Source organism: Hippoglossus stenolepis, chromosome 4 (genome assembly GCF_022539355.2).
Source record: "Hippoglossus stenolepis isolate QCI-W04-F060 chromosome 4, HSTE1.2, whole genome shotgun sequence".
Lineage (NCBI taxonomy): Eukaryota > Metazoa > Chordata > Actinopteri > Pleuronectiformes > Pleuronectidae > Hippoglossus > Hippoglossus stenolepis.
This window is the reverse complement of record NC_061486.1, coordinates 23,532,605-23,558,719: the sequence shown is the minus strand read 5'-3', so window position 1 is coordinate 23,558,719 and position 26,115 is coordinate 23,532,605. Positions and strand designations below refer to the sequence as shown.

General features: G+C 40.9%; 1 protein-coding gene across 6 annotated transcripts; it reads right to left on the bottom strand.

Annotated features, from left to right (window-relative positions):
- Window positions 1–1,368: 1,368 nt before the first annotated feature.
- On the bottom strand, window positions 1,369–22,261 carry slc6a4a (solute carrier family 6 member 4a). Of its 6 annotated transcripts, XM_035155501.2 has the most exons (15): window positions 20,347–20,614; window positions 20,107–20,221; window positions 14,308–14,809; window positions 12,835–12,969; window positions 11,555–11,777; window positions 9,346–9,484; window positions 8,873–9,007; window positions 8,620–8,723; window positions 8,017–8,144; window positions 7,675–7,787; window positions 5,775–5,906; window positions 5,223–5,322; window positions 5,029–5,129; window positions 4,704–4,871; window positions 1,369–3,045 (listed from the first exon to the last, which is right to left on the bottom strand). In XM_035155501.2, exons 3-15 carry the CDS (start codon window positions 14,780–14,782, stop codon window positions 2,971–2,973), a joined length of 2,028 nt encoding a protein of 675 aa, XP_035011392.1. In that variant the 5' UTR covers window positions 14,783–14,809; window positions 20,107–20,221; window positions 20,347–20,614; the 3' UTR covers window positions 1,369–2,970. The 6 variants fall into 6 exon arrangements, with proteins under 6 accessions (XP_035011392.1, XP_035011393.1, XP_035011388.1 ...); XM_035155502.2 differs by lacking the exons at window positions 20,107–20,221; window positions 20,347–20,614 and adding an exon at window positions 21,950–22,261; XM_035155497.2 differs by lacking the exons at window positions 20,107–20,221; window positions 20,347–20,614 and adding an exon at window positions 21,950–22,260 and having other exon boundaries at window positions 14,308–15,231.
- Window positions 22,262–26,115: the final 3,854 nt, after the last annotated feature.

Below are 26,115 nucleotides of genomic sequence, written 5' to 3'. Positions count from 1 at the left end.
AGGTTGAAGCTTGGGACAACCAGGACTCTTCCAAGGGCTGTTTATGTATTCTCATTATGGGCAGTGTGTGAATATGTATGCAGGAAAAAATGAATAAAGGGAAATTCCACACAACTCAGAATGTGGATGCACACACAATATATGCACATCCAGAGAAGTGCAAACTACAAAAATGTCCATAATGAGGTTCATTTCAAACCTGGTGTGTGGAAATAAAGCACAACTACATCCTGGAGTAATTACACCTCTTCTCCAATGTAGTGATAAACATCCTGCACATTATGGCTACATAATATAACTGCACATCTGTTGCTACTGTTCGCATAGCGTGAGCTGAGAATCCTCCTTTCAGCAAGACTTTGTGTGTCTGAACACAAGACTGTTCGCCACAGCTGCTGATTGCAGATTTCAACAGCAGGATTAATCAGTGATGACAAGTAACCATCATGTTGTGCATCTAAGTACACAAACACAGACACACAGGCACACACACGCACACACACAGATTGTGTGCTCAGTTAAAACCTTTGATCAAGACGCTACTCCCTGTCTCTTCACGCTGTTGTGTCAGTCTGCTTTGAAATCAGTCCGGTCATAATACAGACTGGACATGGATTTCCATAAATCCCAAACCCATCGTAGGATGGGATTGTTTTTATATGTTTATCACAGACAACACACTGGATCCCAGATGTCGTCCTGTTTTACTGGAGCTGTGAACTAAATCAGAGCCAGCAGCTTATTATGACTCACAGAGGGAGGCTAATAGAGCTGTGACTCTGTGAACTCTCTGTACAAAGTGACACAGCAGCTACAAAGCTACATATAAGAACCTACTGATGTAGAAAGCTTGGCACTTAAATACTGTTTAAGTTATATCTCTTATTATCATTGGTTGGATGGATGGATGAGTGGAAGAGTGGATGATGGATGGATGGATATTATTATCTTAATACTGCCTAAAACTTACTAATTGCGCAGCATCCAGTAATGGTAGATTTAGGTGCTGATCATACTCTGCTCGTCCATCCATCCATCCACCATGTACAGTATTGTGTACTGTATGTAAGATATATTTACAATATTCCAGTTCTGGATCCATCTTAATTTGACATGATTAATCCATCATTGTTCTGTTTACTTTGTAATCTTCTATTTGATTTGTCGACATGCCCAGGGTGTACCCCGCCTCTCCACCAATGTCAGCTGAGATTGTCTTCTTCCCCCCCCCCAACCCTGGGTAAAGCTGTGGTATAGATGATGGATGGATATCGATTTGTTGCTTTTAAAAAATATAATAAATAATGTGAATTTTTACTGACGGGACCAACAACAAATGAAGAACCAACTCACGGATGACAGAGCTTATTTATTTCCATATATCTTTATTATCTGTTATTTCCCATATATTTATATCTTTATTCTATACAGGTGTATTTCTCAATACAGTCTTTTATTGACATACACAGATCCTATATAAGCGTGAGAGCTACGAGAGAGAGAGAGAGCGAGTTTACTTCCTTCATAAGATATTTTGGCTGTTAACAAGACATCAGGAGATCACATTACAGACACACACACACTCACACACACACACACACACACACACACACACTTAAGCACAGTATACACACATCTCGGCATGCACACATTAAGGGGCTGACTGCCTCTCCTTTTTACATGCACGCACGCACACGCACACACACAAAAACACACACACACACGTCCATGGAAGGAGGAGACAGGTATTCACAGGATAGATTACACCAATACCAGACTGACTAGTAAATACACATGTAGATGTACAGTACTCGCCATATTTTAACTCCTGCTCCTACACACAGTTACACACACTCTGTCACACACAGGCACATGTGCACACAAACACACACAAAATTTTTGGTAGAAAGTAAAAAGCAGTAATGCTGACTTCCAGACTATGATAACGGTGATAATGTTATTAGCTCTGATCCGTGTTTTGGTTTCTACTACTGACGGTTATGCAGTAGGACGACAGAATGAAGAGAGTCACCGAGATTGAAATGTGGACCATCAGCACTATGTCACGTCACAATTTAAGTGTGAGGAACAGTCAAAATAACAACAATGATATATTATAAAATAAATACACATTATATTATATTGCAGTTATAGGAGGAATACATATGGTAGGTTCTGACCGTGAATCATATTTTCACTGGTTTAACAGTCTTTCTCTCTTACTCTCAAACACACATACACACACACACACACACATACACACACTCAAACACTCAAACACCGTTTCACAGTGTAGGGAAATCTCATTGCAAATCCGTCGGCCGTCCACGTTGCCATCATACAACACAGGCTGAGAGCCAACACAACATAACAACAAACTACAATATCCAAACATCTTTGAAAATATGAACAAAACAGATATCATATATTTGGCTTCAGTAACAGATGTAAAAAGATACCTGAATTTTGCTACATATTAGAATGCATAACGTAACAGTATAATATGAGAGTATTGAAATGTAAATATCTGGCCTTGTCTGACTGATTTCAATGTGCAGTGTCTCCAGTGAGAGTGCATTATATATTGTCTACATGAACACAGATTATATCATACTGTGTGTAACTGTATAAAATATCTGTTACAGTCGTATTACCTGAAGAAAAGCTTGGTCACTGACTGATTTTTGAGTGGAGGAGCTGTGAACATGATCTGGACTCTGGGTTTCCAACTAACTCCTTCGAACCTGCTTAAGAAACCGAACCAAAGGAAGCTAAACGAAGCTACTGCAGCCTGGCTCCACCTAATTCCACCTCTATTTCTTAGATCTTAACGTGAGAAAGAAAAATGAGTGAAGGAGATGAATGAAAAAGAGGCAAAGACGGTGATAAGTAGCCCCTTTGTCCTGTAGGTTTGCAGTTTGTCCTGAAGAGGGCGCTCTAAGTTGCTCCAGCGATGCCTTCTGCGCTTGGTCAGACTGCGTTGGTGACAATGAAGTCTCTGTGGTCGTTACAGCTGGGCTCTGGAGTGATGCTTTTTAACAGACGCTGTGGATACACAGAATGAGACAAACAGCAGAAAAGGAAAATGAGTCATACATATATTTTAACTTGGCAATGGTTTAAAGCACAACATCTGAATACTACAGATTCAGGTTTGTTAGATGCATGACCTGTAATATTTGAAAATTTAGTTATAAACTAAAATAAATGTCCAGTGATATTTGGACATTTGTGCAGTAGGCCTCATTTCAGTTAGACTATGGATACTATTTTAGGGCTAAAACAAAAAAAATTACGTAATTTATTTTCTCAGATTAGTTTAAACATCGATAAGGGCTTCAGTTTGCAACGAGAGATGACAAAGAAAACCTGCAATCATTCTCATGTGAGAAGCTAGAAACTGTGATTTAGTTACATTTTGACATTTTTCATGAATTGACCATTCTTATTAGTGCTCATCTCAAACACACTGATCAAAACATGGTTGGCTACAGATTTAGGAAAAGAACGAATGGTTTCAACACCTTCAGTGTTGTGAAGAGTGGCCAAGTGTTACAAAAGACAAACAGCTACCATGTTGCTACAAAGAGACACTCAAACTCAATTTGGACCTCGCTCGCTCGGCCCCGTCTGTCTTCATGAGAGGATGGTGTGTGTCGGTGTCACTGTGTGCCCTGAAAGCAGTATCAACACTGGACGACAGCCAAAGGCCATCTGTCTACAATCCTGTTTGATGTCCTCTCAAATCTCAGAGAGTAGTAACAACGTAATAATATCAATAATAATGATGACAGTTATGATGCTTTCTATTGCAGTGCGTATGTAAGTTACATGACTGACATTTTTTTATCAAGGTTCCCACAGTAGAGTATGGCTGAGGAAGCAATTTTCTGTCCAAGTCCATGATAAATCTAATCAAGCCTGACCCGAACTAGACAGGCATTCTGTTTTTTGTGTCCAGGCCTGTTGTTTTTCTCCATTTCCGACAGGTGCAGTGCAAAAAAAAACGGTAGCTCGACCAAACCCATCCTGAACCCAAATATTATTTCAACATTTTTGGCTGAACCCAGTCAGAACCCAGGTCGGATATCCACATTGTACACAACAGAATCGAGAATTTAAAAAGTGTATCTTGGAAAGTGAAAAAATGTCATATAAAGACATTTTTAATTGTTGATGATTCGTTTTTATCAATGATGTTGATTTAGATGTATTTAGTTTGTCAGGATGTGTCTGGATGCTAAAGTCCAGCAAAAGTCTCCTTTAGTCCCTTAGCCTCCAATCTGGTAACGTGACAGTCAACACATGCACGGCAGAATGTGGATGCGTGTGACAGTGTGTGTCATCAGGAAATGTCCTACGTGTATATGTGTGTTTGTGTATGTGTGTGTCATCTCCATGGGGCCTGGCAGTTGTCATGGCTTTTTATTACTAATCTCTGGCCTTTGTCTCACAGAAGAGAGTAGACCCTGACAGTGAATGAAGAAGAAGGGAACAGAAGCTGTCGCTGTAGACATGAAAGTAAAACTGCCAGGGGAGGATATGGCTAAGAATGAGAGGAAGAGGAAGAGGAAGAGAAAAAAGGTCTAGAAAAGAAATGGGTGAGAAAGAGAAGGACAGAGCAGAGGGGAGAACGAGGGAAACCATATAGACCATAACGATGGACAAAAAGAAAGGAAGAGCAAAGAGGAAGGGACCTGTACCTGTTTGAATGTGCCCTTGGCAGTGAGCAGGTGGAAGACCATATAAGCAGGTACACAGATGAACGAGGACACCCCAATGCAGTAGCCCAGGACGGTGGTCCATTGTGGGTAGTGGTAGTGGAACAACTTGACCTCTGGAGGGAAGGCCAGGAAACTGATGATGATGAACTGGACGTGTGACGGGGAACAGAAGCAGAGGTCACGTATTAGAGCAAATCAAACAGCAAAGACTAAATGAAAGCTTCTTTATGTGCTGAATCTTCATGTACTTGTTTTTCGCACCCTGGTAGTGCATGTGTGCGTAAATACTGTGCATGAGCCTCACCAGCAGGAAACAGGGGCAGATTGCCACCCAGCAGACCCTCCAGAAACAACCAGGGTAGAAACCCAGCATGAGCTGGATGTCATTGCAGAAACGGTTGGTACCTGGAGCAGCCACACAGATACAAGCCATCACAACAAAGTCCCAAATAGGTCCAAATTAAAATCATCACATTCAATGTCATTTCGACCGCTTACCGTAGAACCAGGAGACGGCGATGACCTCGAGCAGCACCACGGTGATGACTGCAGGGCCTGTAGCGTACTCCTCAAACAGCTTCACCACAAACGCTCCTCCCTGAGACACGACGTGGGCGAGATAGACACAGAGGAGGAGTTATAAAAAAAATAAAAAACTATTTACAAATGTCTCTTATGCAACAGGTTTCACTGACAAAGTCTAAGACATGGAGCAGAAAGGAGCAGGGAGGCTTGTTCTTCATTTCCTTACAATAATGAGAGTTGGACATGAGCAAATTATTCAGGCCACTCTAATTATTTCCTTCAATGAAATGTGTTGCATTACACTCCTTTAAATATTAAATTAGTAACACTAAAGGTACCTTTGACAACAGCATGAGCTTCTTTATTGGTTAATGATATATCTCAAGGGGATTCGAAGATGTGACCAAAGTCTTCTAAATAGCGGCAATTGCAGATAGTCATGTGGGATGAGTTATTGAATGAGCTATAATATAAGAGAAATGTTCAAATTGAAAAACGTGTATTTGAAGTGGTCGTTTAACTTACGTATGTGAGCGTGGAGAGAGCCCCAAGGTAGCAGACGCACACCAGGCCGAAGACAAACCACTCGCGCCTCTTGGCCAGGAGTTGCGGGAACTCATCTAGCATGGCTGTGATCACTCCCTCCAACCCCGCAAACTGGAGAGAGGGAGAGGGAGAGAGAGAGAGAAAGAAAATAAATAAACAGAGAGGAAGTCATCAGAGGATCCAGAATAAAAAATAAAGAAGATGGGAAGCAAAGGAATCTCAGAAAGAGGGGATTGGGGCTGTGGGAAAAGGCCACTTCTTGACTACACCATGTGGATCATTTCTCATTTACAGTTAGCACATGTAAATGCTCCTGGTTTGGCCTGGGGTCTTCCTGAGAGAACTTTGCATGTTCTCCCAGCATCTGTGAGGGTTCTGGATGGAATTGATATCAGGATGTTGCCAACCTTTGTGAACTAAAACCTAGCACACATGTTTTGAGAATGCTCGGCGGTACAACCCTTTTGGTCACAAGTCACTATAAGGAGGTTCTATGCTGCCCCATTACTATGCCTGTAAAATGATAATCCTCAGGTCCATATGAATATGCTAGAAAAGAGAAAGTCAGGCTTTTCGGGCCTATCGGCTTCAAAGAAAATTCTGGCAGTGTGCTGGAGACCACCACACATACTGTCACTAAACCATTTTAACTCTAGTGCCTTCAGTTACATGGTCTCATGTGGGTGAAGATGATGAGGTCTTGGTGAGAAGCTCTTTGTGTTGTTGAATCTCTTGTCAGAAGTGGTTTAGATCAATCACAGCATGTGCGTATACAAAAATAACACTGGTCATAGTTGACATCTAACGTGTGAGTGCATATGTGAGCATAGAGCGCATGCACAGATTTTAGTTTCTATGTACATACAGTACGTGAGGATGCATATACGTGGTCGCTTGTGCATGTGAAGACTTGACATGTTAGGCGTATATGGATATTGATATGTTGCTTTGGATACTACTTGCTCCTAAGTATATGACATATGCAGGGTATACCCAGAATTAATTGACCTGTAACAGTATATTCAAGTTATTTTTCATTTGTCAGCATGAACTGATGTCGAGGAAAAAAGGATGTAGCTAAGAAGCTGTTCAGTAAAATCAGCCCAAGCAGAGAACATGTTTCTGACACAACGTGTTCAGAGAAGTTTAAAAAGAGGTAAAAACTCCAGCTGCACTTTAAGTGCATGGTACAACTTTAACTTTAGGCTTTCATCAGGGTCACAAGCTGAGACGAGTCAATCGAACATGAGAGTTGTTCTATATACCTCTGAGAAGTGCTGCTGGAGTTTTGTCTTCAAATATAATCAGTCTAGCGGTTCTATCACATTTATTCATCAGTATACACCCCCTAAAAATTAAGATACAAATTGCTTAGCCGATCCGACCCAACTTCCACGCACACGACACGTTTCGCAGTAATATCCTCAGTCATAAAACGGAGGAGCATAGCAGTGCCAATGCTGATTCTACTCTGATTATCAGTAACGTGATAAGAGCCTTACAGGTCTCTCCAGTTGGCTGCCTACGAGCCAATAAACACAGGCTTACGGAGACAAGATCGCTGCCCAATAGCGATATGAAAGTCCTATCACATTGTTTCCGTCCACTGCTTCCCCAAATGGAACAGTGAGGACAAATAATACCCAACACCATTATAGAGAAAGGAGCACAGCAGACACACACGAGTCAAACAGAACAAAGCATTAGCCTGTGTAACAAGGCAAATATGAAACCTCTGTTTCCATGTTTGCGAGCGCACACATCAGCAGGGCACTAGGCAACAATAGAATTAGGTAGATTGCATTAGAACATTCGACAAACAGAACATTGACTTGGGTGTTGTAACTTCTGCATAGAAATGAGTAATGAGCAAACTAACCGTGCTGTCCAGACCCAACATGATGATCATGAGGAAAAAGATGATGGCGAAGAAAGTGGCAGCAGGCATGTTTGCTATGGCCTCAGCATAAATGATGAACAGCAGACTGGGACCTGGTGGACACAGAAAAAACAGTCATGTTCAATTCATTCTTTAGTGAAGTTTATGTGAAGCTAAAATAGTACTCCAATGATAAATGCGAAAACATACATGAAGCCAAATCATCCACTTACAGATATTTCTCATGCAATATTGTCAATACATATCTGGGCTGCATTTTACCAACAATGAGAGGTTATGTAAGAACTTCCTATTGGGTTTTAGTCTGGTGTGGAATCGTACCAGCATCCTTGGCCACAGCATCCACATCCTGCTGCCTCATCTCAGCCATGTATCCCAGCACCGTGAAGATGACGAAGCCAGACAAAAAGCTAGTCAGACAGTTCACTGAGCTGGTGATCAACGCATCTCTGAGGTTGGGAAAGTTGGGAGGAAGACGACATGAAAAACATACAGACAAATTGTAATTTATAGTGTTAACAAAGCACTTTACAGTACAGTTAACATTCACACACATTCTTCCTGGACTTCTATACCTAGCACTTTGTCTATCAGTCATGCAACTCATTCACACGCCGCCGACACAGCCTGAGTAGCAAAGTCAAAGTCTTGAAAGTACACTTAGGCATGCAGACTGGACGAGCCAGGAATCTAACCATCAACCCGTTCTACCTCTTGAGCCACAGCTGCCCGTTATTAACTATATATAACACTACTATAACATTATAACACTACCCACGAATAGATATCAAAGCTGGCACTGACATAGATATTTTAGATAAAGGGCTTTGACTCCATGAAATGATTCTAAACATTTAACATTTCTGATGAACTGTAGAACAATTTAGTTTCTTTATCAGACCAGTTTCACTGGGAAAATCTCACTTGTAGCAGTTGTTGTGAAATGGGTTGTAGCTGGCGAAGGCGAGGAGCACACCAAACCCGGGACCCAGAGAGAAGAAGATCTGAGCTGCTGCATCAATCCACACCTTGAGGAGTGTGGAACGTCGACGATGGTGAATGATGGGGAGACACAAAGAAATGTGGATTAAGACAGGAGAGAAGCAGGGTAAGAGAAAGTATGCGTTGGGGAAGAGGTATCAGAGAATAACTTGCAGGATTACAACTTTTGACTCACTGTAGTGCTAAGGAGTTTTTGCCAATCAGGTTTGAGATAGAAGACAACGCCTCTCCAAGCCCCTGGCAGAGTGGCACCACGGACGAGTAAGATCAGAAGGACCAGGTAGGGGAAGGTAGCAGTCACCCACACTACCTAATTCAGAAACATAAAAAAGAGATTTACTTTTCGGACCTCCTATGATTGATCTCTTATAGTGGCTAATATCGGCTTACACTCAATGACCCTTTCGTCTTGTCTTGGCTAGTTTCTGATATTGTTAACTCAACTCTGCCTGTTCATTTCAGGTTTGACTGTCAAGATTCGAATCACAACTTCGTTTCTAACTAACTCTTCACCCATTTAGACGAACGATAATGAGGGCAAAGACATGACAGCAGAACAGCTCTTTCCTCTGCCTCTCTGAGTCCATCAATCTATCCATCCACCCTAACTGACACCCCCATTAGCCATGCAGGCGCCCCTTCGGTTACCTTTCCAGACGTCTTGACTCCTTTCCAGATGCTGAAGTAGACGATGGTGAAGATGAAGAGCAGGCAGAGGGCCAGTTGCCAGCTGACAGAGCCCAGCTGGTGCAGCCCGGGGGAGAGGTGGACCTGTAGCACATGGCGACTGGTGGGAGGGGATGGGGACAAGAGTTGAGGTCAAAAGGGATGAAAGGAGTAGGGAGAAGAGGAATCCATGGAGATAATCCATGGAGGGAAATATAGTGAAATGACATAAGAGGAGAGGCCAAGAGATTGGAGGATTTGAGAGAATAAAGGGAAGCAGGAAGGGAGTTGGAAAGAAGAGGAGACGAACAGGAAGGTAGAGGGAAGGAGAAAAATAAAGACAGGTTGGAGAGATGGGATGTTGGGAAATTTGAAAAGCAGAGGAAAACGATAGAGCAAGGAACAAGATGTGATATAGAGAAAAAGAAAAGAAAGAGAGAAACATTAAAGAGATAAGACATGGTATAAAGTGGACGAGACATAATCGGAAGAGTGCTCTACTTATTGTCCAATATACACACACAATAGAGCCGATAAAGACGATGACTTTGACATCATTTTTTGTAAATCATATAATAGTTCACACAAACCAAAAAGAAAAAAAAGAAACAAAATAAGGCCTTGTGATGAACAGTGAGGTTGACATCTGGTCACAGGTTGAGCACACGAGCTCGGATGATAAAGCAGAGACACGATTTATGTTGAAAACAGGAAATTCTGGCGCCATTCTGAGTTGCGGATTGTGTTACCTTTATAACATGCATTTGGAAAAGTCAACTATGGATACACCCTGAATCCGTCTCAGTGGACAGTCGCAGATACAGGCGAGTGATTAGCTGATAAGGCTGACAGCAGTAAGAAAGATATTGTTTTGACAGACCTTTGGTTTTAAGTTACAATAAAATAATTGTCCCCTCGCTTAATCCAAGCCAAGGTTTGCTAAAAACAACATGAGCAGAGTAAGAGAATAAAAGAGGATATTTATGATTGGTGGACTCTTCCATCTAAAAGTTTACTTTTCCCTGCTTATCTCTGTTCCAGTTCCTCAAATGAACCGTACTCATTTTTTTCACACACAACCACATTCATTTCCTCTCGCCCCTTATCTCTTTAAACTAAAGGGGTAGTTCATATTTTAGCAAGCTAATTTAAAGTCAACTGAGATTGTGTTTTAGTATGTTGAAGTATCTCCTGCAGCATAATTTGTCCATTAGTCAGCAGAAGAGAAAGATGTCTGCCTCACATCAAAGTTAATAGTTAAGAATTGAATGCATCAGGTTCGGGTGAGTTTTCTAAGACAGAGGCATCATATTGACAAATAGCACAGACAAGAAATGATAAAACACAACAATAAAACATTATAAATACTAGGATAGAATAAAATAAGTGTGAATTAAAAGTGCTACAGGCTCCAAGGACTTAAAGGTCATATTAAATACCCAAAAAACAATTTGAACTAGACCGAATAAATCTGGTGTTTGCATCTGGAACAAACCTGTTTTTATTTAGCTTTTTAACATGTAGCTTAACTAGTTAATCTATTTGGACCTTGGTGCTCCATCACCTAATTTTGCATTCGTTCACCTTCAACTATTCCATGAGTTTCTGTGGATCAGTTTACTGAGGAGGATTTGTTTTTGCCCCCTGTCAGTTTGTTTTTTATGTTTGTTTGTCAGCAGGATTACGCAAAAACTATTGAATGGATTTTCAAGACTTTCAAGAAGTATGGGACAAGGGCCAACTCATTCGATTTTGGCTTAGATCTGGATAAAGGGACGGATCCACGAATGCTTTCTCACTTTCTCTAACCTTGTGAAATTTTTTGACATTTCCCCCAATTCCCCTGGGAATAATTTATGAATGTCGATGAGTGTGTGGTGCGGCTTAATTAAAGTTAAAGGGACTGTTGGGCCTTGGCAGAGTTTTCCTCTCTATGCTCTCATGTGTTTGTAACCATCTCAGATCAGAACAGTGATTCTTATTCTGAAACACTTCCTCATGTCTTCACAATCCGTGATGTCGGTGGATTTTGGAGCCAAGGGAGGTGATAAATCAGTCAGGGATCTTAAACAGCAGAGCCGACCCTGTGATCTCTCTCGCTCTCTCTCTCTGGAGGTTATCCTTAACTTAAAGTCTCCCTCCTGTAAAAGTTTTCTCCGTACGCCTCCACATCCGACTTACATGCACTTACGTATAGAACTCCTCGGCGGGGGAGGTGGAGGAGTTGGACCACGACACGTTGTGGTCGGTGGACATGTAACTGTTGCAGTTGGCTGTGTTCCAGCTGTTGGTGCAGGTGGTCCAGGGCAGGGTGGGCCGAAATGATGATAGCAGGTAGTACAAGGCCCAGGCCATGATGGTGTTGTAGTAGAAGGCTATGTAGAGGGCTATGATGCAGATGGCAAAACCAATCCCTGTGAGAGGAAAAAAGGATGATTGTAGAGTGGCATTTCAAAATAAATCATAAATCTTACCTCAATCTGTTAACAGAGTTTGACCTTCATGAAGCAATTTCAATAATTATTGGAGCAGGACATGAGACATCAAAACATGATTAAATAACATACTAGGAACTGGCCTCAAGTCTAAACCAGATCTGGGAGGTCAACTTAAATTCTTACTGATGGCACGGAGCAGGAAAGGATTTCACGTAACTCAAAAAGAAAGTCACGCGAAGCACCAGCACATTTTAAAATATATATTTATATTGGACACCAAGAGAGAGTTAAACTTAGAGATATCCTGACTTGTTGGAGATAATGGTAACATATTCCCGACACACCTGGTCTATATGTCCTCCATCACCTCGAAGCAAACTTCCTACACTGGATTTACACTGCTATCATGTTGAGTCAGAAGGTTATTGTTACAGTAGAAATCTGTTGTTTTAACCCCTGCACATGTATGGTTCCTCACAGCTTAGAGTTGTAGTGGTCTATAAGAAGTTAAAGTTAGTAAATGGTACCTAAGTCACATTAAAAGCCCTTGGAACCTCTCAATCCGTAAAAAGCCATTTTATATGCAATTTACTTGCAAATTACTATATATATATATATATATATATGTTTTTTTAAAAGTGAATCGTATGTGACACCTGTCAATCACTCCCAAGTTCAGTCGTGTTGTCAAGCTAATTCAAGTGGCTCGGGGGTAAGTGGGTGACATTTGGCAACAACAACAATTTACATACCATCATATTTCTGACCATCTGGCATTTAGCACTGAAATGTGACAATTTCCATAACAGAGAGTCAGTACGACTCAGTAGATGTACAAGACAGAGGGGACGCTCTTCAAGGGAACAGTACTGAGGGGGGACAAGAAGGTTAAATGAGCTGTCTCTGAGACTGACGGTTCAACGCCACCCTTCTTCCTTTTATTTGCTTTTTCACTGCCAGTTTTTCTGTTACCATCTTCCTTTTATATCCAAGCTCTTGCTGTTAACCGTTTTCTTTCCATTCCCTCCGTTACCTTTGAAGATGGGACAGATGTGTTTCCAGATGGAGATGCAGCCGCTGCGGTGGAACTGGCCGAGAGCCAGCTCCATGTAGAAGAGAGGAACGCCTCCGAACACCGCCATCAACAGGTAGGGCAGCAGGAAGGCACCTGGACAGAGACGTGGGGAAATTTGGCAATATGAGAGAAGAGAAATAAAGAGTAGGAAACAAGGGTCGAGGTAAGAAATGATTAAGTGCAGAAAAATGTGGGGATGGATGTGGGGGAGATGAAAACATTAAGAAAAGAGGGGAAAAAAAGAAAGAAAGAAGGAAAGAGAGTTATGGCAGAAAATTATAAGTTTAATTATACTCATGGGATATCTGTAATCTCAGTAGTCCTCTCAGGAACTCGCAATCAAGAACCAAGAACATTAAACCAAGAACTGTAAAAATCATTAAACTTTGTAAGTACCTTATCATTTACATAACTGTAGCCCGTTCAAAAACAACAAGGCTTTGTTTTCCCAGCTTCGTATCACTCTGTATTTAGTGTGCTCTGTGGAATCGCACAGCAACTCACTTCTACAGTGAAAAATAGCTACTACTGCAATGTTGACTTTGCTATTACTAGGTCAGGAAAGCAAAAGTGATGAAAAATGACTTAAAAGACCAAAAACGGAGGAGCTGCAGGACGGCAGCCAGATCTTTGTACTCTCCAACCTAACGTGCAGAGCTCGATAACATATCTCTCTTTTTTCAAATCAGATTGTCAACATATTTTGTGTGCATGTGTGTGTTTGTGTATGCAGACGAGCCAGTGTGTAGATGTCCGCTTGTGTCTCTTTGTGACCCGAAAGCAGAGATAAGGGTTGATTGAGCAGCTGCCTGGGAGACAGGTTATTAAGCACGGAGAACGAGACTGAAGCCGTTCTCATAAAAACCCACAATTAATACTGTTGCCTCTATCAAGTGTCTTCCAGTCCCCATCTCTACCTCACTCTGCGAGACTCACAGAACACAGGAAATTGCAAAGATTTTAGTATTGCAAATTCAATAAAAGTATAAAGGGAGGCCCTGTTTGCTGCTCTGTGAGGGTTGTGTAGTAGCGGCACTGAGGACGACCACACAGACTTTGTGGAAATACACGTACCTTGAAGTGAGCTAAATCAAGCGCTATTTATAAACAGCTTCGTCAACTGTACGACTCCTTATAGGTCTGCATCCTTTTTATTTATTTTGCTGAAATGATGATGTACCAGAGAGGACTCTACTGAATTATGGAAAAAGTTACAGAGCTGTAAACTCACTAACCTCAGCTGTTACATATATTGTGAACTACAGTGTATTATAATTGAAACCATGAAAGATCCTTTTCGTCTTTCTACTCCTTGAAATGCTGTTTACTCCAGGAAGGGATGTCATGGACTCTTATCTCAAATCCCTCCGCTCCTTATCTCGCTCCCAACCTCCCAATTTTCTCTAATTCAAACATCTTTTGCCTCCTCACCTCCTCCGTTCTGGTAGCAGATGTAGGGGAAGCGCCAGACATTTCCCAGGTCCACAGCATAGCCGATCACGGACAGCAAGAAGTCCATCTTCTTGCTCCAGGTTTCTCTGGGCCTCTCCAAGCTGGTTTGTTGGACCACTAGAGTCCTGAGGCCTCCCAGCGGCACGGGGGAGCTGGTGCTGCCGCCAGGTGCAGGGGCTGTACCCCCAGAGCAAGCTGCGGTCCCCGGTCCCTCCCTGGGGCTCTGAGCGGTGGATGGATTTAAGCCATTGGACACCTGCTGGCCAGAGCACGAGGTCAGGCTCTTGGGTCCTTTCTCTGCAAGACCATCAGCCAGCATCAGTCTGCCATTTTCCTGCTGCGTCCCCTCCTCTTCTCCCCTCACATCCTCCTCTCTCCCTTTATCCCTCTCTCCATCATTCTCCCCCTTGTCCATTGAGAACATGCTGGTCATCATCATATCCTTCGTCTCCATTGGGTCGTATTGAGGTTGGTTTTAGCGCTGCAGTTAGGGGTGGAGAGAGGTTTTGAGTGGCGACAAAGGGAATGTGGCACTGCTGTCTGATATGGTGCCCATTAGGGGAACAGAGGGGTTAGGGGATGGATGGAGTTGTGCGGTGATGGCGTGGGACGAGTGTGGGGGGAATTATTTTCCTTCTTGGACAGGTAGAGGAGAAAGGGAACAGGAGAGCAGAGCCAAAAGCAGAAGATGGGGCCAGAATAAGGGGAGGTGTGTGGACGTGGGAGAGGAGTGAAATGTGTAAGAGTGTGTTGAGCAAGAGGGAATAAGAGCAGGCAGCTAGGAGAGAGAGAGAGAGAGAAGAGGGTACGCAAGAGGAGAGATGTGTTTGAACAGGACGTGGCCACAAGAAAAGTTACGAGAAACTTGGCTCTTCTGCACAAACGACTCAGGGATGGGACAAACTGCAACAGACAGACAGAATAGACACTGATGAGTTACAGGAAGGGCAGTTTTCATTACATTTCAGTAAATATATAAATTAAATGTCTGAATTATGACAATGAAAATTCATATCAGGTCATGTCTTATGTGTTTTACCTACATAATAAAGGCTAAATCTTAATGTGAGTAAAACAGACATTGCAGGAGAAATACCTGTCTCATTAAGAAGAGTAAAAAAGAGGGGATTGTGCTGGAACACGCAGATTTACTGGGCTTTCGCTCATGTTTCTCATTTCTCGCTATCTCTCAGTTGCTTAACCTGTTTCGATACTTATCTGATCAAAGCCGTATAAAAGGGAAAACAGGCAGGAAACACATGAGAAAAACAAAAGTAGAAATGTAGACATATGTCGCAAAAGCACTCGGAGGGGAAAAATGCTCAAAATATCAGAGCTTTAAAATATGCTCCACAGCTTGTTCCTTAGTTATTTTGGGTACTGATGATAGATCGGCAGGAAACAAGCTTAATCAATTGTTTCATCTTATGGCTGAAAACCATCTCATTACCAAATTTAATTCAAGCAGCTATCTAAAGCGCACATATTTGTATAAATTCAATATTCGTTGGGTAAAATCCGACAGTGTGACATTATTTCAGAGAGAATGAGCCACATTTCTCCTGTAATTCTGAATTAAATTCTAAAACCCTGATAACTCCACATACTAACTTATGATTTAAAGAGATGATGTTTTTTAAGTTGAAAAGCTACATTTCTGTGCGTTAGGTGATATTCTGTGCTAGAACAAACTGTTCTACAGCTAATTCATGAAACACTATGAGCTAACTTAGTTTTAAATTCAGCAAGGAGAAAGGCTTGAATGAATGAAAAAAACACAACTAATCAACATTCACTTTTCAACCAAAAAAATCCACATATACTCATTGTTCAATCCAAAATGCTACCACATGAGTAATGGGTCAAACTTAGAGAGCATTTAAAAGTGGATTAGATTGTTTACAGTGTTAGCTCAATTAGTAATGAGTGCCAGAATGTAGGAAGACTCAATTTACATGGAATGCCATTATCTTAATTAAGAACAATCATCCTGCAGTTTTAGAAGTCACGGAAACTCCGCACTAACATCTGACGACCACGCAGCAAAGACTCTGACATGTACCTGGAAAAGAAACACTGGCTAACCAACACAAACATTTCATTTCATTGTCATACATTTCTTTACTCGCTGATGAAAGTAATCACAATTTCTTCATCCCAGCAATGACTTCATTTCCCAAATGAATCCTCACAGTCTGACAGAAGCACAGAACGCTTCTTCTGCTCTGACAGGAAAAGTTACATTTGATGAAAATCTATTTCTATCTGAAAAGTGTAGCAGCTTGAAAGAAATGTGTGGACATATTGAAATACGCATGAACGTAAATCTGCAATAAATGATGTAACTGTAAAATGCTATCTCCAGGTAACTCTGCAAAGCACATACTGTATACGTTGACACACAGCCTCTCAATAGAAAGTCAGGAAAAGCAAACAGTGGTAGATGACTTGATGAAATACTGAATCTGACCTGCATGTAAAAATCACCACCTGAAAAATACAGAATATAACAACAACGTTTGAAATATTGTTCATTCGTTATTGCAGGATATAAAAAGATTTTTTTCTAATCTTTACTCCTCCAGCAAGACGACTTTATTAAAGAGAGCGCGAACACAAAGATTACATCAAGATTTCTGCAAAGATAGACTGAAAGAGGACATGGCGAGGAAAACGTATTGAGACATAAGAAAACAAACAGAATTAAAAATGTAGACGCTCTTCTGAGAACATCTCTTATCTCCGTGAACTCTTGTTAAACTTAAACAAACCATTCGTCGCCGTATGGACACTAAATTAAACAGCAAAGCAAAATTCAACACAACTCACATACGTTACCTTTGAAGGTGTAAAAGAGAACAAGTGGAACCTGTAGCAGCTCAAACCTGCACAAAGAGCAGCATCAACTTCTGCGGAAAACTTAAAAGAATCCCGTGGTGTTGTAAAAAACTTGCCGGAGAAACAGCGTGCACTAGCACATCATGACACTGTGTCTGCTCATTGAGCTCTCCAACCTCTCTCATTTCTCTCTCTCTCTCTCTCTCTCTCCCACCCTTGTTGTCCCTCTCTCGCTGACTTGCAACCACGCACACACACTTACACACATACTGCGTTCAGAGACGCACAGACGTACAGTATGCAGAGATGCATTGGATGAGAGATGGGCACACACGCAGACAAGAGGATGCAGCAGGAAGATTATGCAAGCACAGACACGTACACTTTGACGTTTGTTTTGATATGGAAATAATACAAAGAGCAATAATGAAGTGTGGAACAGCTCTGATACACACACACACACACACACACACACACACACACACACACACACACACACACACACACACACACACACACACACACACACACACACACTGCAGACAGGGGAAGTCCTAGTTGTGTGGCAGTGTGTGTGTTTCTGCCACACACAAACATACGCCCTGCAGGAGATCTGACACTCCATTTTTGGAAAACCAACAAATCTAATTTTTTTCCTTCACGCTGCTCTCATCCTTCAATCTTTGCTTCCTCCTCCCATTTCTCATATCTCTTCTAACCAGTATTTCCCTGCTTTCACTTTAGATATTCAAAGTTGAAATATATTTTCTCAAAAAACATTTCAAAAGAAAACTTTGGCTTTCAGGAGAATACATCCTTTGGACTATTTACAAACTGACTACTGTGTTTAAAATGTGTTATAGAGCTTTAGTACAACACTCAGTAAAGTGCATACCATCACCAAGGCCTAACAGTCACCATTAATGCAATCAAGCACCAAATTTCACACACCTAAATGTATCTGATTTTCCAGGAATTATTCTCTGAGAAACACCTTTTTTTTTTTTTTTTTAAACAATCACAATTAAACCAACAAACTAATGGACAAGGTTTTTGTCCACTTAATGTAATCTATATGCTACATTAGAAACGTGAGCTTCCTTCTGCTCTGACTGCGACAAACTCGCAACATTTAAGTTAAATATTTGTGAGAAGACTTTTCCCCCCCAACAAATAAATATGCAATTTTAAAGAAAAATCGAGAAATATGAAAAAGGACAAATTGTAAAAGCGGTCAACAAGTCTTTAAGCTTTGTATTTTGGCTACAGACACAAAGTCTAGACAAGCACCAGCACATACGTGCATGCATGAACACACACTTACTCATGCATACCCCTGTTACATAACCTATAATTGCGATCATGGCAGAGTTATAGCGATCCTTGTTTTCATTTATGAAACGTTGAATGAGCAATAAAACCATATTTCAAAGTGGGATTTGAGAGACTCTCTTCATGAACCAAACCGTGTATCAGCTCTTGAGCATTTTGCCTCTGAAATCCCCAAGAGATCCCACGAGGGCGCCTGCTTTATAACAACTCATAAAGCGTCGGGCTCCGTGCCAGCTTTTGAAATTTAGATGTTTTTTAAACACAGACTCATACCCTATGGTCTAGTTGAGGGTCAGGGGTTCCTGAATCATTTCTGGACTTTCAGCACCATTAGTCAACTTTCCCCTTTCTGATTTTAATGTCCATGTTCGATACCTGATAGAGGATTTCGTACAAGGTGAAAAGTGACAAGGCTGGAAAATGTGTTAAATCTGTTCATCGTATCTTTCTCAGTAAATCTCAGCGATAAACAACTTTTCAAGTCTTATCAGAGTCAGAATTATCTGGTGGACACATTATGTAATGGAGAAGCTGTTTCCAAATTACCTCAAGCTCTGTTTGGCCTTTCTGTAGCGCACACTCTTACCGAACAACATTAACAAAAACATTTACAATTTGTTGGCACACATGCCGACCTGGCTAATTTATTGGTCATGCTGTACTGTTTGTGTTTCTGTCTATCTACTGCATCTATCTCTATGTCTGTTTGCACGCCTGTCTGTAAAATTACAAACAAATTATTACATTGATAAAAAAACAAATCATGAATTACTGAATATAATGATTAAAACATATGAAAGGAACATTTCTCTTCTGGATCTTATGCCATGCACACTCCACATTCCCTCACTTTGCTACATACAGCTTATTATTCAATTTATTCAAGCTGCTTGAAAAACCCCAAAGAACAGTTAACCCTAACCCTAACCAGGAGGAGAAAACCGTTGAGGGCATTAGTTGCCAGTCTGAAAGTCTCAACACTTCCCACCACATCTGCACATACAACACTTAACTAGTCAATGGAACTTGTCACACTTAAAGAGGAAACTACTCTCAGGAGAAAAGAAAAGCACGTCTGTCCTTATGTCCCGTACTCAGGGGCAGTCTGAGACCAGACATCACCAGCACCAATGATTAAGACACGGAGAGTAACCTGCCCTGAAGGAGAGATTTACTTTCATCTGCCATGTTGTGGTTGCACAAATAAAACAGGAAATATTTTTATGTTATGACCCTGATTCTACCATAACTGTTCACTGGCCGGGTCCTGCACCAAACACGGATCTGAAATACACAAACAGCAGTCACTCTAGACTGACCCAGACATATGTGGCCACGCAGAAAAGAGCTTTCTGTTATATGTTCAGATATGACTTGTATTATAGCTGCTTTGTAATGTAGGTTTATTTACTCATTGTTGTGTTGTAATCCTTTGGGTCATGTTCTTACTATTCCTTTTTATATACCAGAGAGATACAGAAACACCTGCCTTCTGCTGTCGTCCTTATCACCATCACTTGTCAAAGAACATCACTGTGACACACTCACTGTGCATGCATTTTGGATAAAACTAAAATATGCATATTGATGTATTCAAAACCTGCATACCATACTGCGGTTGCAGCGTTCCCGGTTTGATTCCAGCCGCGAAGTGTGCTGCAGGCCATGCCTCCTCTCTGCCTCTTCCTCACCATTTCCTGTCTGCCTCTCTACTGTGATCTATCTAATAACAACAAAATGACAAAAATAATCCTAAAATAGATTGTCCTGGACATGAGACTCCAGACTACTGATCAACTGCTGTACTGCCAAACTGTGGCTCAGGGGGTGGAGCTGTCATCCTCTTACCAGAAGGTCCGCTGTTCAATCCCAGTCTTCCTCATTGCCCAGGTGTCCTTTGGAAAGATACTGAACCCTGAATTGCCCCTTCTCATTAAAAAATTTAAAAAAAGTGCTGCACATAGATACGAATGAGTGTGTGAGTGGGTGAATGGCAAAAACTGTAAAGCCTTTTGAGTGGTCATCAGGACTAGAAAAGCATTAAATAAATACAGACCATTTACCATTTACCATTCACCATACCATGACAGCACCCACTAAAACACAAGACTGACAATTCTCTCTGGGATTGAGCAGCATCCTATGTTCTCTGCGCAGTGACGTGCAGCCACTAAAAATAAAGACAACCCGTAATGCGTGCAAGGACAGATTACAGGTGGTTGCTGATCTGGGTCTAGTGACGGCAACAATCAGAACACGTACAGTAAACACTACATTATTATACCGGAAACTTAATGAAGTCTGAAACTCAGAAGCTGCTGTTTCAGTGCCCACCATGTTCTGCAAGTTCTTTCTTTTTATGCATCAACACAAACTATGTATATGAAAACAATATATCAGAGGGTAAGAGGTAAATATGTTATTGTTCTCTGGGCCTCAGATTATGTTGAAATGCATTTTGCATCTTGCTAAACCCAAACTAATGACCTTTACAGTCATGGTGTAATCCTTTAGGCTGAGGGGACAATCTATACGATGCTGTGGTGGAGAGACATTTTCCAGGCCGCCTTCAGTCACAGACATTACCATCTAATTAATGACTTGATAATAGGCATGAATTGTAAATATTCCCATTGATCTAATAGGATGTCACATGCTGTCTGCAAGTCAGTGTTTTCTTTCCCTATAAATGCATGAGCTGAAATTATCCAAACCTCTACACAATAAAGAATTGAAGTTCCATTTAAAAAGCAGCATAGACATGAGCTGAGAGTTGAGGCCTATGTTGTATTAATATATTTTGAGATTTCTTAAAAACTGACCGGCTTCATGCCGACATTTTGTGTGCGCAAGTAAACAGCAGGAGCTGATCTGCTCTTACGTGCCACACAGTTTGAAATAGTGTTGAAAAGTTAAAACCACGCAAGTTTTTTAATTATAAACTGATAGAGAGATAAGTAATTGATGGGTAATCAGTAAAACAGCAGTTTATATGGGTTTCCCACTCTGAGCCTCTACTGTACTAATCAATACACACTATTAGACAATGAAATATTGCCTTGACTCCTTCTCACAGGGAAAGAGAAATAAAACTAAAACTAAATATTTTAGTCCTTGTGTAAGTCACACATTCTCAGTTATACATTAAATCATAAAATATCCCTACTTACCTAACCAACCCCAAAAAATATAAATATGACTCCTACAAATCTTACAGATTATAAAAAGTCAAATTCCAAATTCCTAGAGGTCATGGAAATAACAAAAAAAGGAATAATACAAATATCTTATGTAAAAGGCTCCTGGTGAACACACACGCACTACATGCATTTATCTGACACAGCTGGTGATCAGTATAGATTCATAGCCTAGAAGTGGACAGCGATTATAAATGATGAACCCGGTGGCAATGAAATTACAGGCAGTAAAAAGACAGGCAATGTGGTCTTACCTTGATATTTTTAGCAGGGCAGCCACGGAGGTTCTGGTCATCCAGTGTCCAAGACGTTGGCTATCGGCGCAGACTAAACCCATTCACACCAATCACACATGCCTGGGCTTAGAGCGGGCCGTATTCTGCTCTGCCGGGCTTAAGACACAAACACACATACTCAAGCATGCATGCGCTCACTCTCACAAACACACACATGCTAAGCTTTAGAAAAAGATCCTTGCCCCTAATCCAAGACTCCTGGATGCATATTTATCAGAGGGCAAAAGCGGAGAACACATGAATAAGTTGTATTAAAATGATGAAGGAAATCATGGAGGAGAAAGGTAAACATTATAAAGAGTGTTTGAGTGTGTGAGGGAGATTATTTAAGTCTGTCTCCTGGTCTAACTAACCCAGTTACCTGCACCTGCAACTGACTGGGCCAAAAGGCACAATGCCAAATACAGTAGTACAGTCAGTGTGTGTGTGTGTGTGTGGAGTTGTGAGAGAGATAAGACATAAAAGAGGTTAGCCCGGTTACAGACAGACACAGTCCCACCATTAAAATAACATTACATTATAATCACTGTGTCCTCTTTCTACCTCAACACACACACACACACACACACACACACACACACACACACACACACACACACACACACACACACACACACACACACACACACACACACACACACACACACACACACACACACACACAGGGTCCCGTCTCTCCTCCTTGTTAAAAGCCAGTCTGTGTGAGTGTTGAACGTCATTCCAATCAGCATCAGCTGAAGTACTAGGTTAATCCTCGCTGCAGCACACACAAATCCACACAAGGAATGCACATACACACACACACAATTGAGAAGGGGAAGAAGGGACGAAAACAAAGGAAGAGAATAATGAGACCAGGTGAATAATGAACTGTCCAGCATGTTTCACCGCTGGGCTCCTGTCAAACACAAACAGCTGGGCGTGGAAACTATCACAAGACTCATTTCTTGATGTCAGAACCTGTTAAACCAGAGTGGACGGGGTCAGGAGTTCACTCTACTGCTTTGTTCTGCATCTCATACGTTAATTATATCCACAATAAGTATTTGCAGGCAGCCCTGGAGAGAGGAGCAACACGTGAGAAGAAGGGTTATGCAAGCTTTTTAAAAACTGCGATTATACAGATTTAAACTTAAAAATGCACAGATGGCCCCTTCAGGAATGTAAGGTAGGGGTTATAGATGGTTCAGACCTGGTTCAGACTCATGGTCAGCTGGTCACCAACATCTGCCAATGAGATCACTTTACATATCACTGTTTAGAAATATTAGTGCATGGCAGGATGACTGCAAACAATGTGAAACACTCTTATACAAATGAAAAAAATCAATGTTATTATACTCCTACCATGTCACACAGTCTGTAATGCAGATGTGTAGTGGTTCTACATGATGTAAACACTGATGATGTGTGGATGCTGCTGGATCCCACTAACTAATTGCAGTAAGAACCCATTTTGCACTATTTATCCTGCACATACTAGGGTTTACTGTACCATTTAAAAGTGGCTGAAAAAACTACGTTTTACATGTACACACGCAGTGACAGATACAGCGCATTTCCTGTATGTGCTTCACAATAAAAGTATTCTTTGATCTGAAACAGGAAGTGTTTGTGTCGACGCTGACTTAACAGGCCACGAATAACACAACACAACACACAACACAAATTTGTAGCTAAAGCTTAACTACTCTCTAGCTTGGCGTTAGTTTCAATTTAGCTAAACCTTTTAATATAAACCAGTTTGGTGTTCACAGATAATTAAACATACAAAATATATTGCATTAAGAGAATATAACACAAACCTTAATATATCCACAGTTAAGCGTTAAGTGGACAAAATGACCGCTTTTCACCTGAGAAACCTAATTTCAAACAATACGTCATGCACCTGTTATTAATTATCCTTGGAAAAACAATTATTTTTCATATATATATATATATATATATGTATATATAACTATATATAATTACAGATACAAATATGTACATAACAGTAGGGGTGAGAGTTAACAGCGAGTTAATCAATTCATCAGTTAAAACTAAATATTAAACTTTGTATGTGAAACTAGTTGGTGTGAGAATTGTAGACACATAATGTATTTAAATAATGGTAGGAACAAGGTGTAAAATGTAAACATTTAATTTATATTTATAAAATAAAAATATTTATAGATGTAATCATTTTATGAATCATAGCAGCACCGTACTAATAATAATCCTATAATAATAAAAATAGTGAAATCCTGCATTCAATTTCTTACTAGATAGATATTATCAGCAATATGTTCGTAAATATTTATAGCAGATTTTTTTTCTACTGTTTTACCCGTGTGCCATCCAGGGTGGAATAATAGAGAAGTGTAATCTTCAAAGACCGGAGTGGAAATAAGCACCTTCATGGTACACATGAGTAAACAAGAGGATGTTGATGCAGGTGTATGCAGTATTGGCATCAGATCACTGTATTCTGTAAAGCAGCTAAAGACTGTGTCAAGTAAATGGGTAGAAATTAAAAAAATGTCATTATGAGAAGTTGTCAGGTATAACATATAATGGAAATATAAGTATCTTAAACTTTTTATACATTTGATTAATGTGTCTGTCTTAGCATGGGTAGACCATCTTTTCAACTGGCTTACAGTCACAGACTGTGGTCTGCGTGTCCTTGAAATACACAAAATTATAAATTAACATGGAATATCACTTTATTTTCATTTGAATATCTTTACCCTGATGAGCCGAGGTGAGTAAGTGTGGATGGAGGTCAGAGTGGGCACTGGCCAGTCACATAACTTATACAGTAGATAAGCTCCAGGTCACACTTAGTGTATTTTATCTCACACCATATTCAATATTAACTATTTGAAAGCTCTCTGTTAATTGAGCCCCACTGGTATCTACACACACAGATCGCACAATAAGTTTCTTTGCACTTTAATATTCAAAACCAGTAGTTTATGGGGAACGTTAAATGGTTTTGCAGCCTTTGCAGTGTAATAATCTTAGTATAAGTCTTTCCATCAATATTCACTTTTGAACTGACAGAACACCACCACAAAGGCAAAGGAGAAGCAGTTCAATACGGCTGAATCGCCTGTTCCCCTAAAACATATCGTGAAGCCAGCTAAAAATTTACAGTGTAGACCAAGCTTCTGTTAATTAAACCCAGAGACTTCTAGGAATAAATGTTGGCCTGTGATCTGTCAACTAACCAACAGTCAGCAGTTTAATCTCATAACACCATCTCTCTGCTGTGGCAAGTGCATGTTGTAAAACTTCTTACTTGTCACTATAACTCATGACTCAATATCTGGGTTATGTCTGAATCCCAAGAAGAGCGGCACAAGGCCATCTGTAACTATCTTGTACATGTGTGTGGGAGGAATATGGAGGCAAAGTCGAAGAGAGCTGGAGATAAAGGAAAAGAGTGTAAGTGCCAGGGGAGGAGGAGGCCATGAGGGGAGGAGTGAATACAGTGGGCCTAGCCTCTGCGTTTTCATGTTTTTAGGTTTATTTTAAAGCCAATTCTTCACTAACATCCTGAGCAGTGTGACAGCACAGATTGTATATCATAAAGTTATGCTGGACGCTTACACTGAAGAGAGCTAACTAATTCATTCAGCTGGCAGGCAGAGTGCTGGGAGGTCAGAGGTCGTCCTTACCTTTGACAGGGGTCACTGAGAAATGACTGCTGACTGAGCGCAGCCAGCGGTTGCATGTTCACCTAGCACAGCTGTTGTGAAGAAATGAGTGAGTATGACTGTTTCCTGCTTTTAACATTCCTAGATACCCAATCAGGCGGGATACAGACAAAGGGTGTAATAACAAATATGTGCATATGTGTGCATGCACCCACACCACTCGTTCGTACACATGGACACCTATGGTGCTTTTCTGCTTGACCTTGTGTTGTTTGCAGAAAGAGGAAGTTACGGGAAGATTGTGCGTTACAGGGAATTGTGTAAGTGTTATTCTAAGACAAGTAAATCAAGGCTGTTTTGCCTGTGTCCAAGAGATTAGCATGGTGAACAAGATACGAGCACAAGCATAACACACGAACGTCAATCAAATCTGAAGAAATACAAATAAAACTGCAGCGCACGCAGGAGAACAAGTGAAAT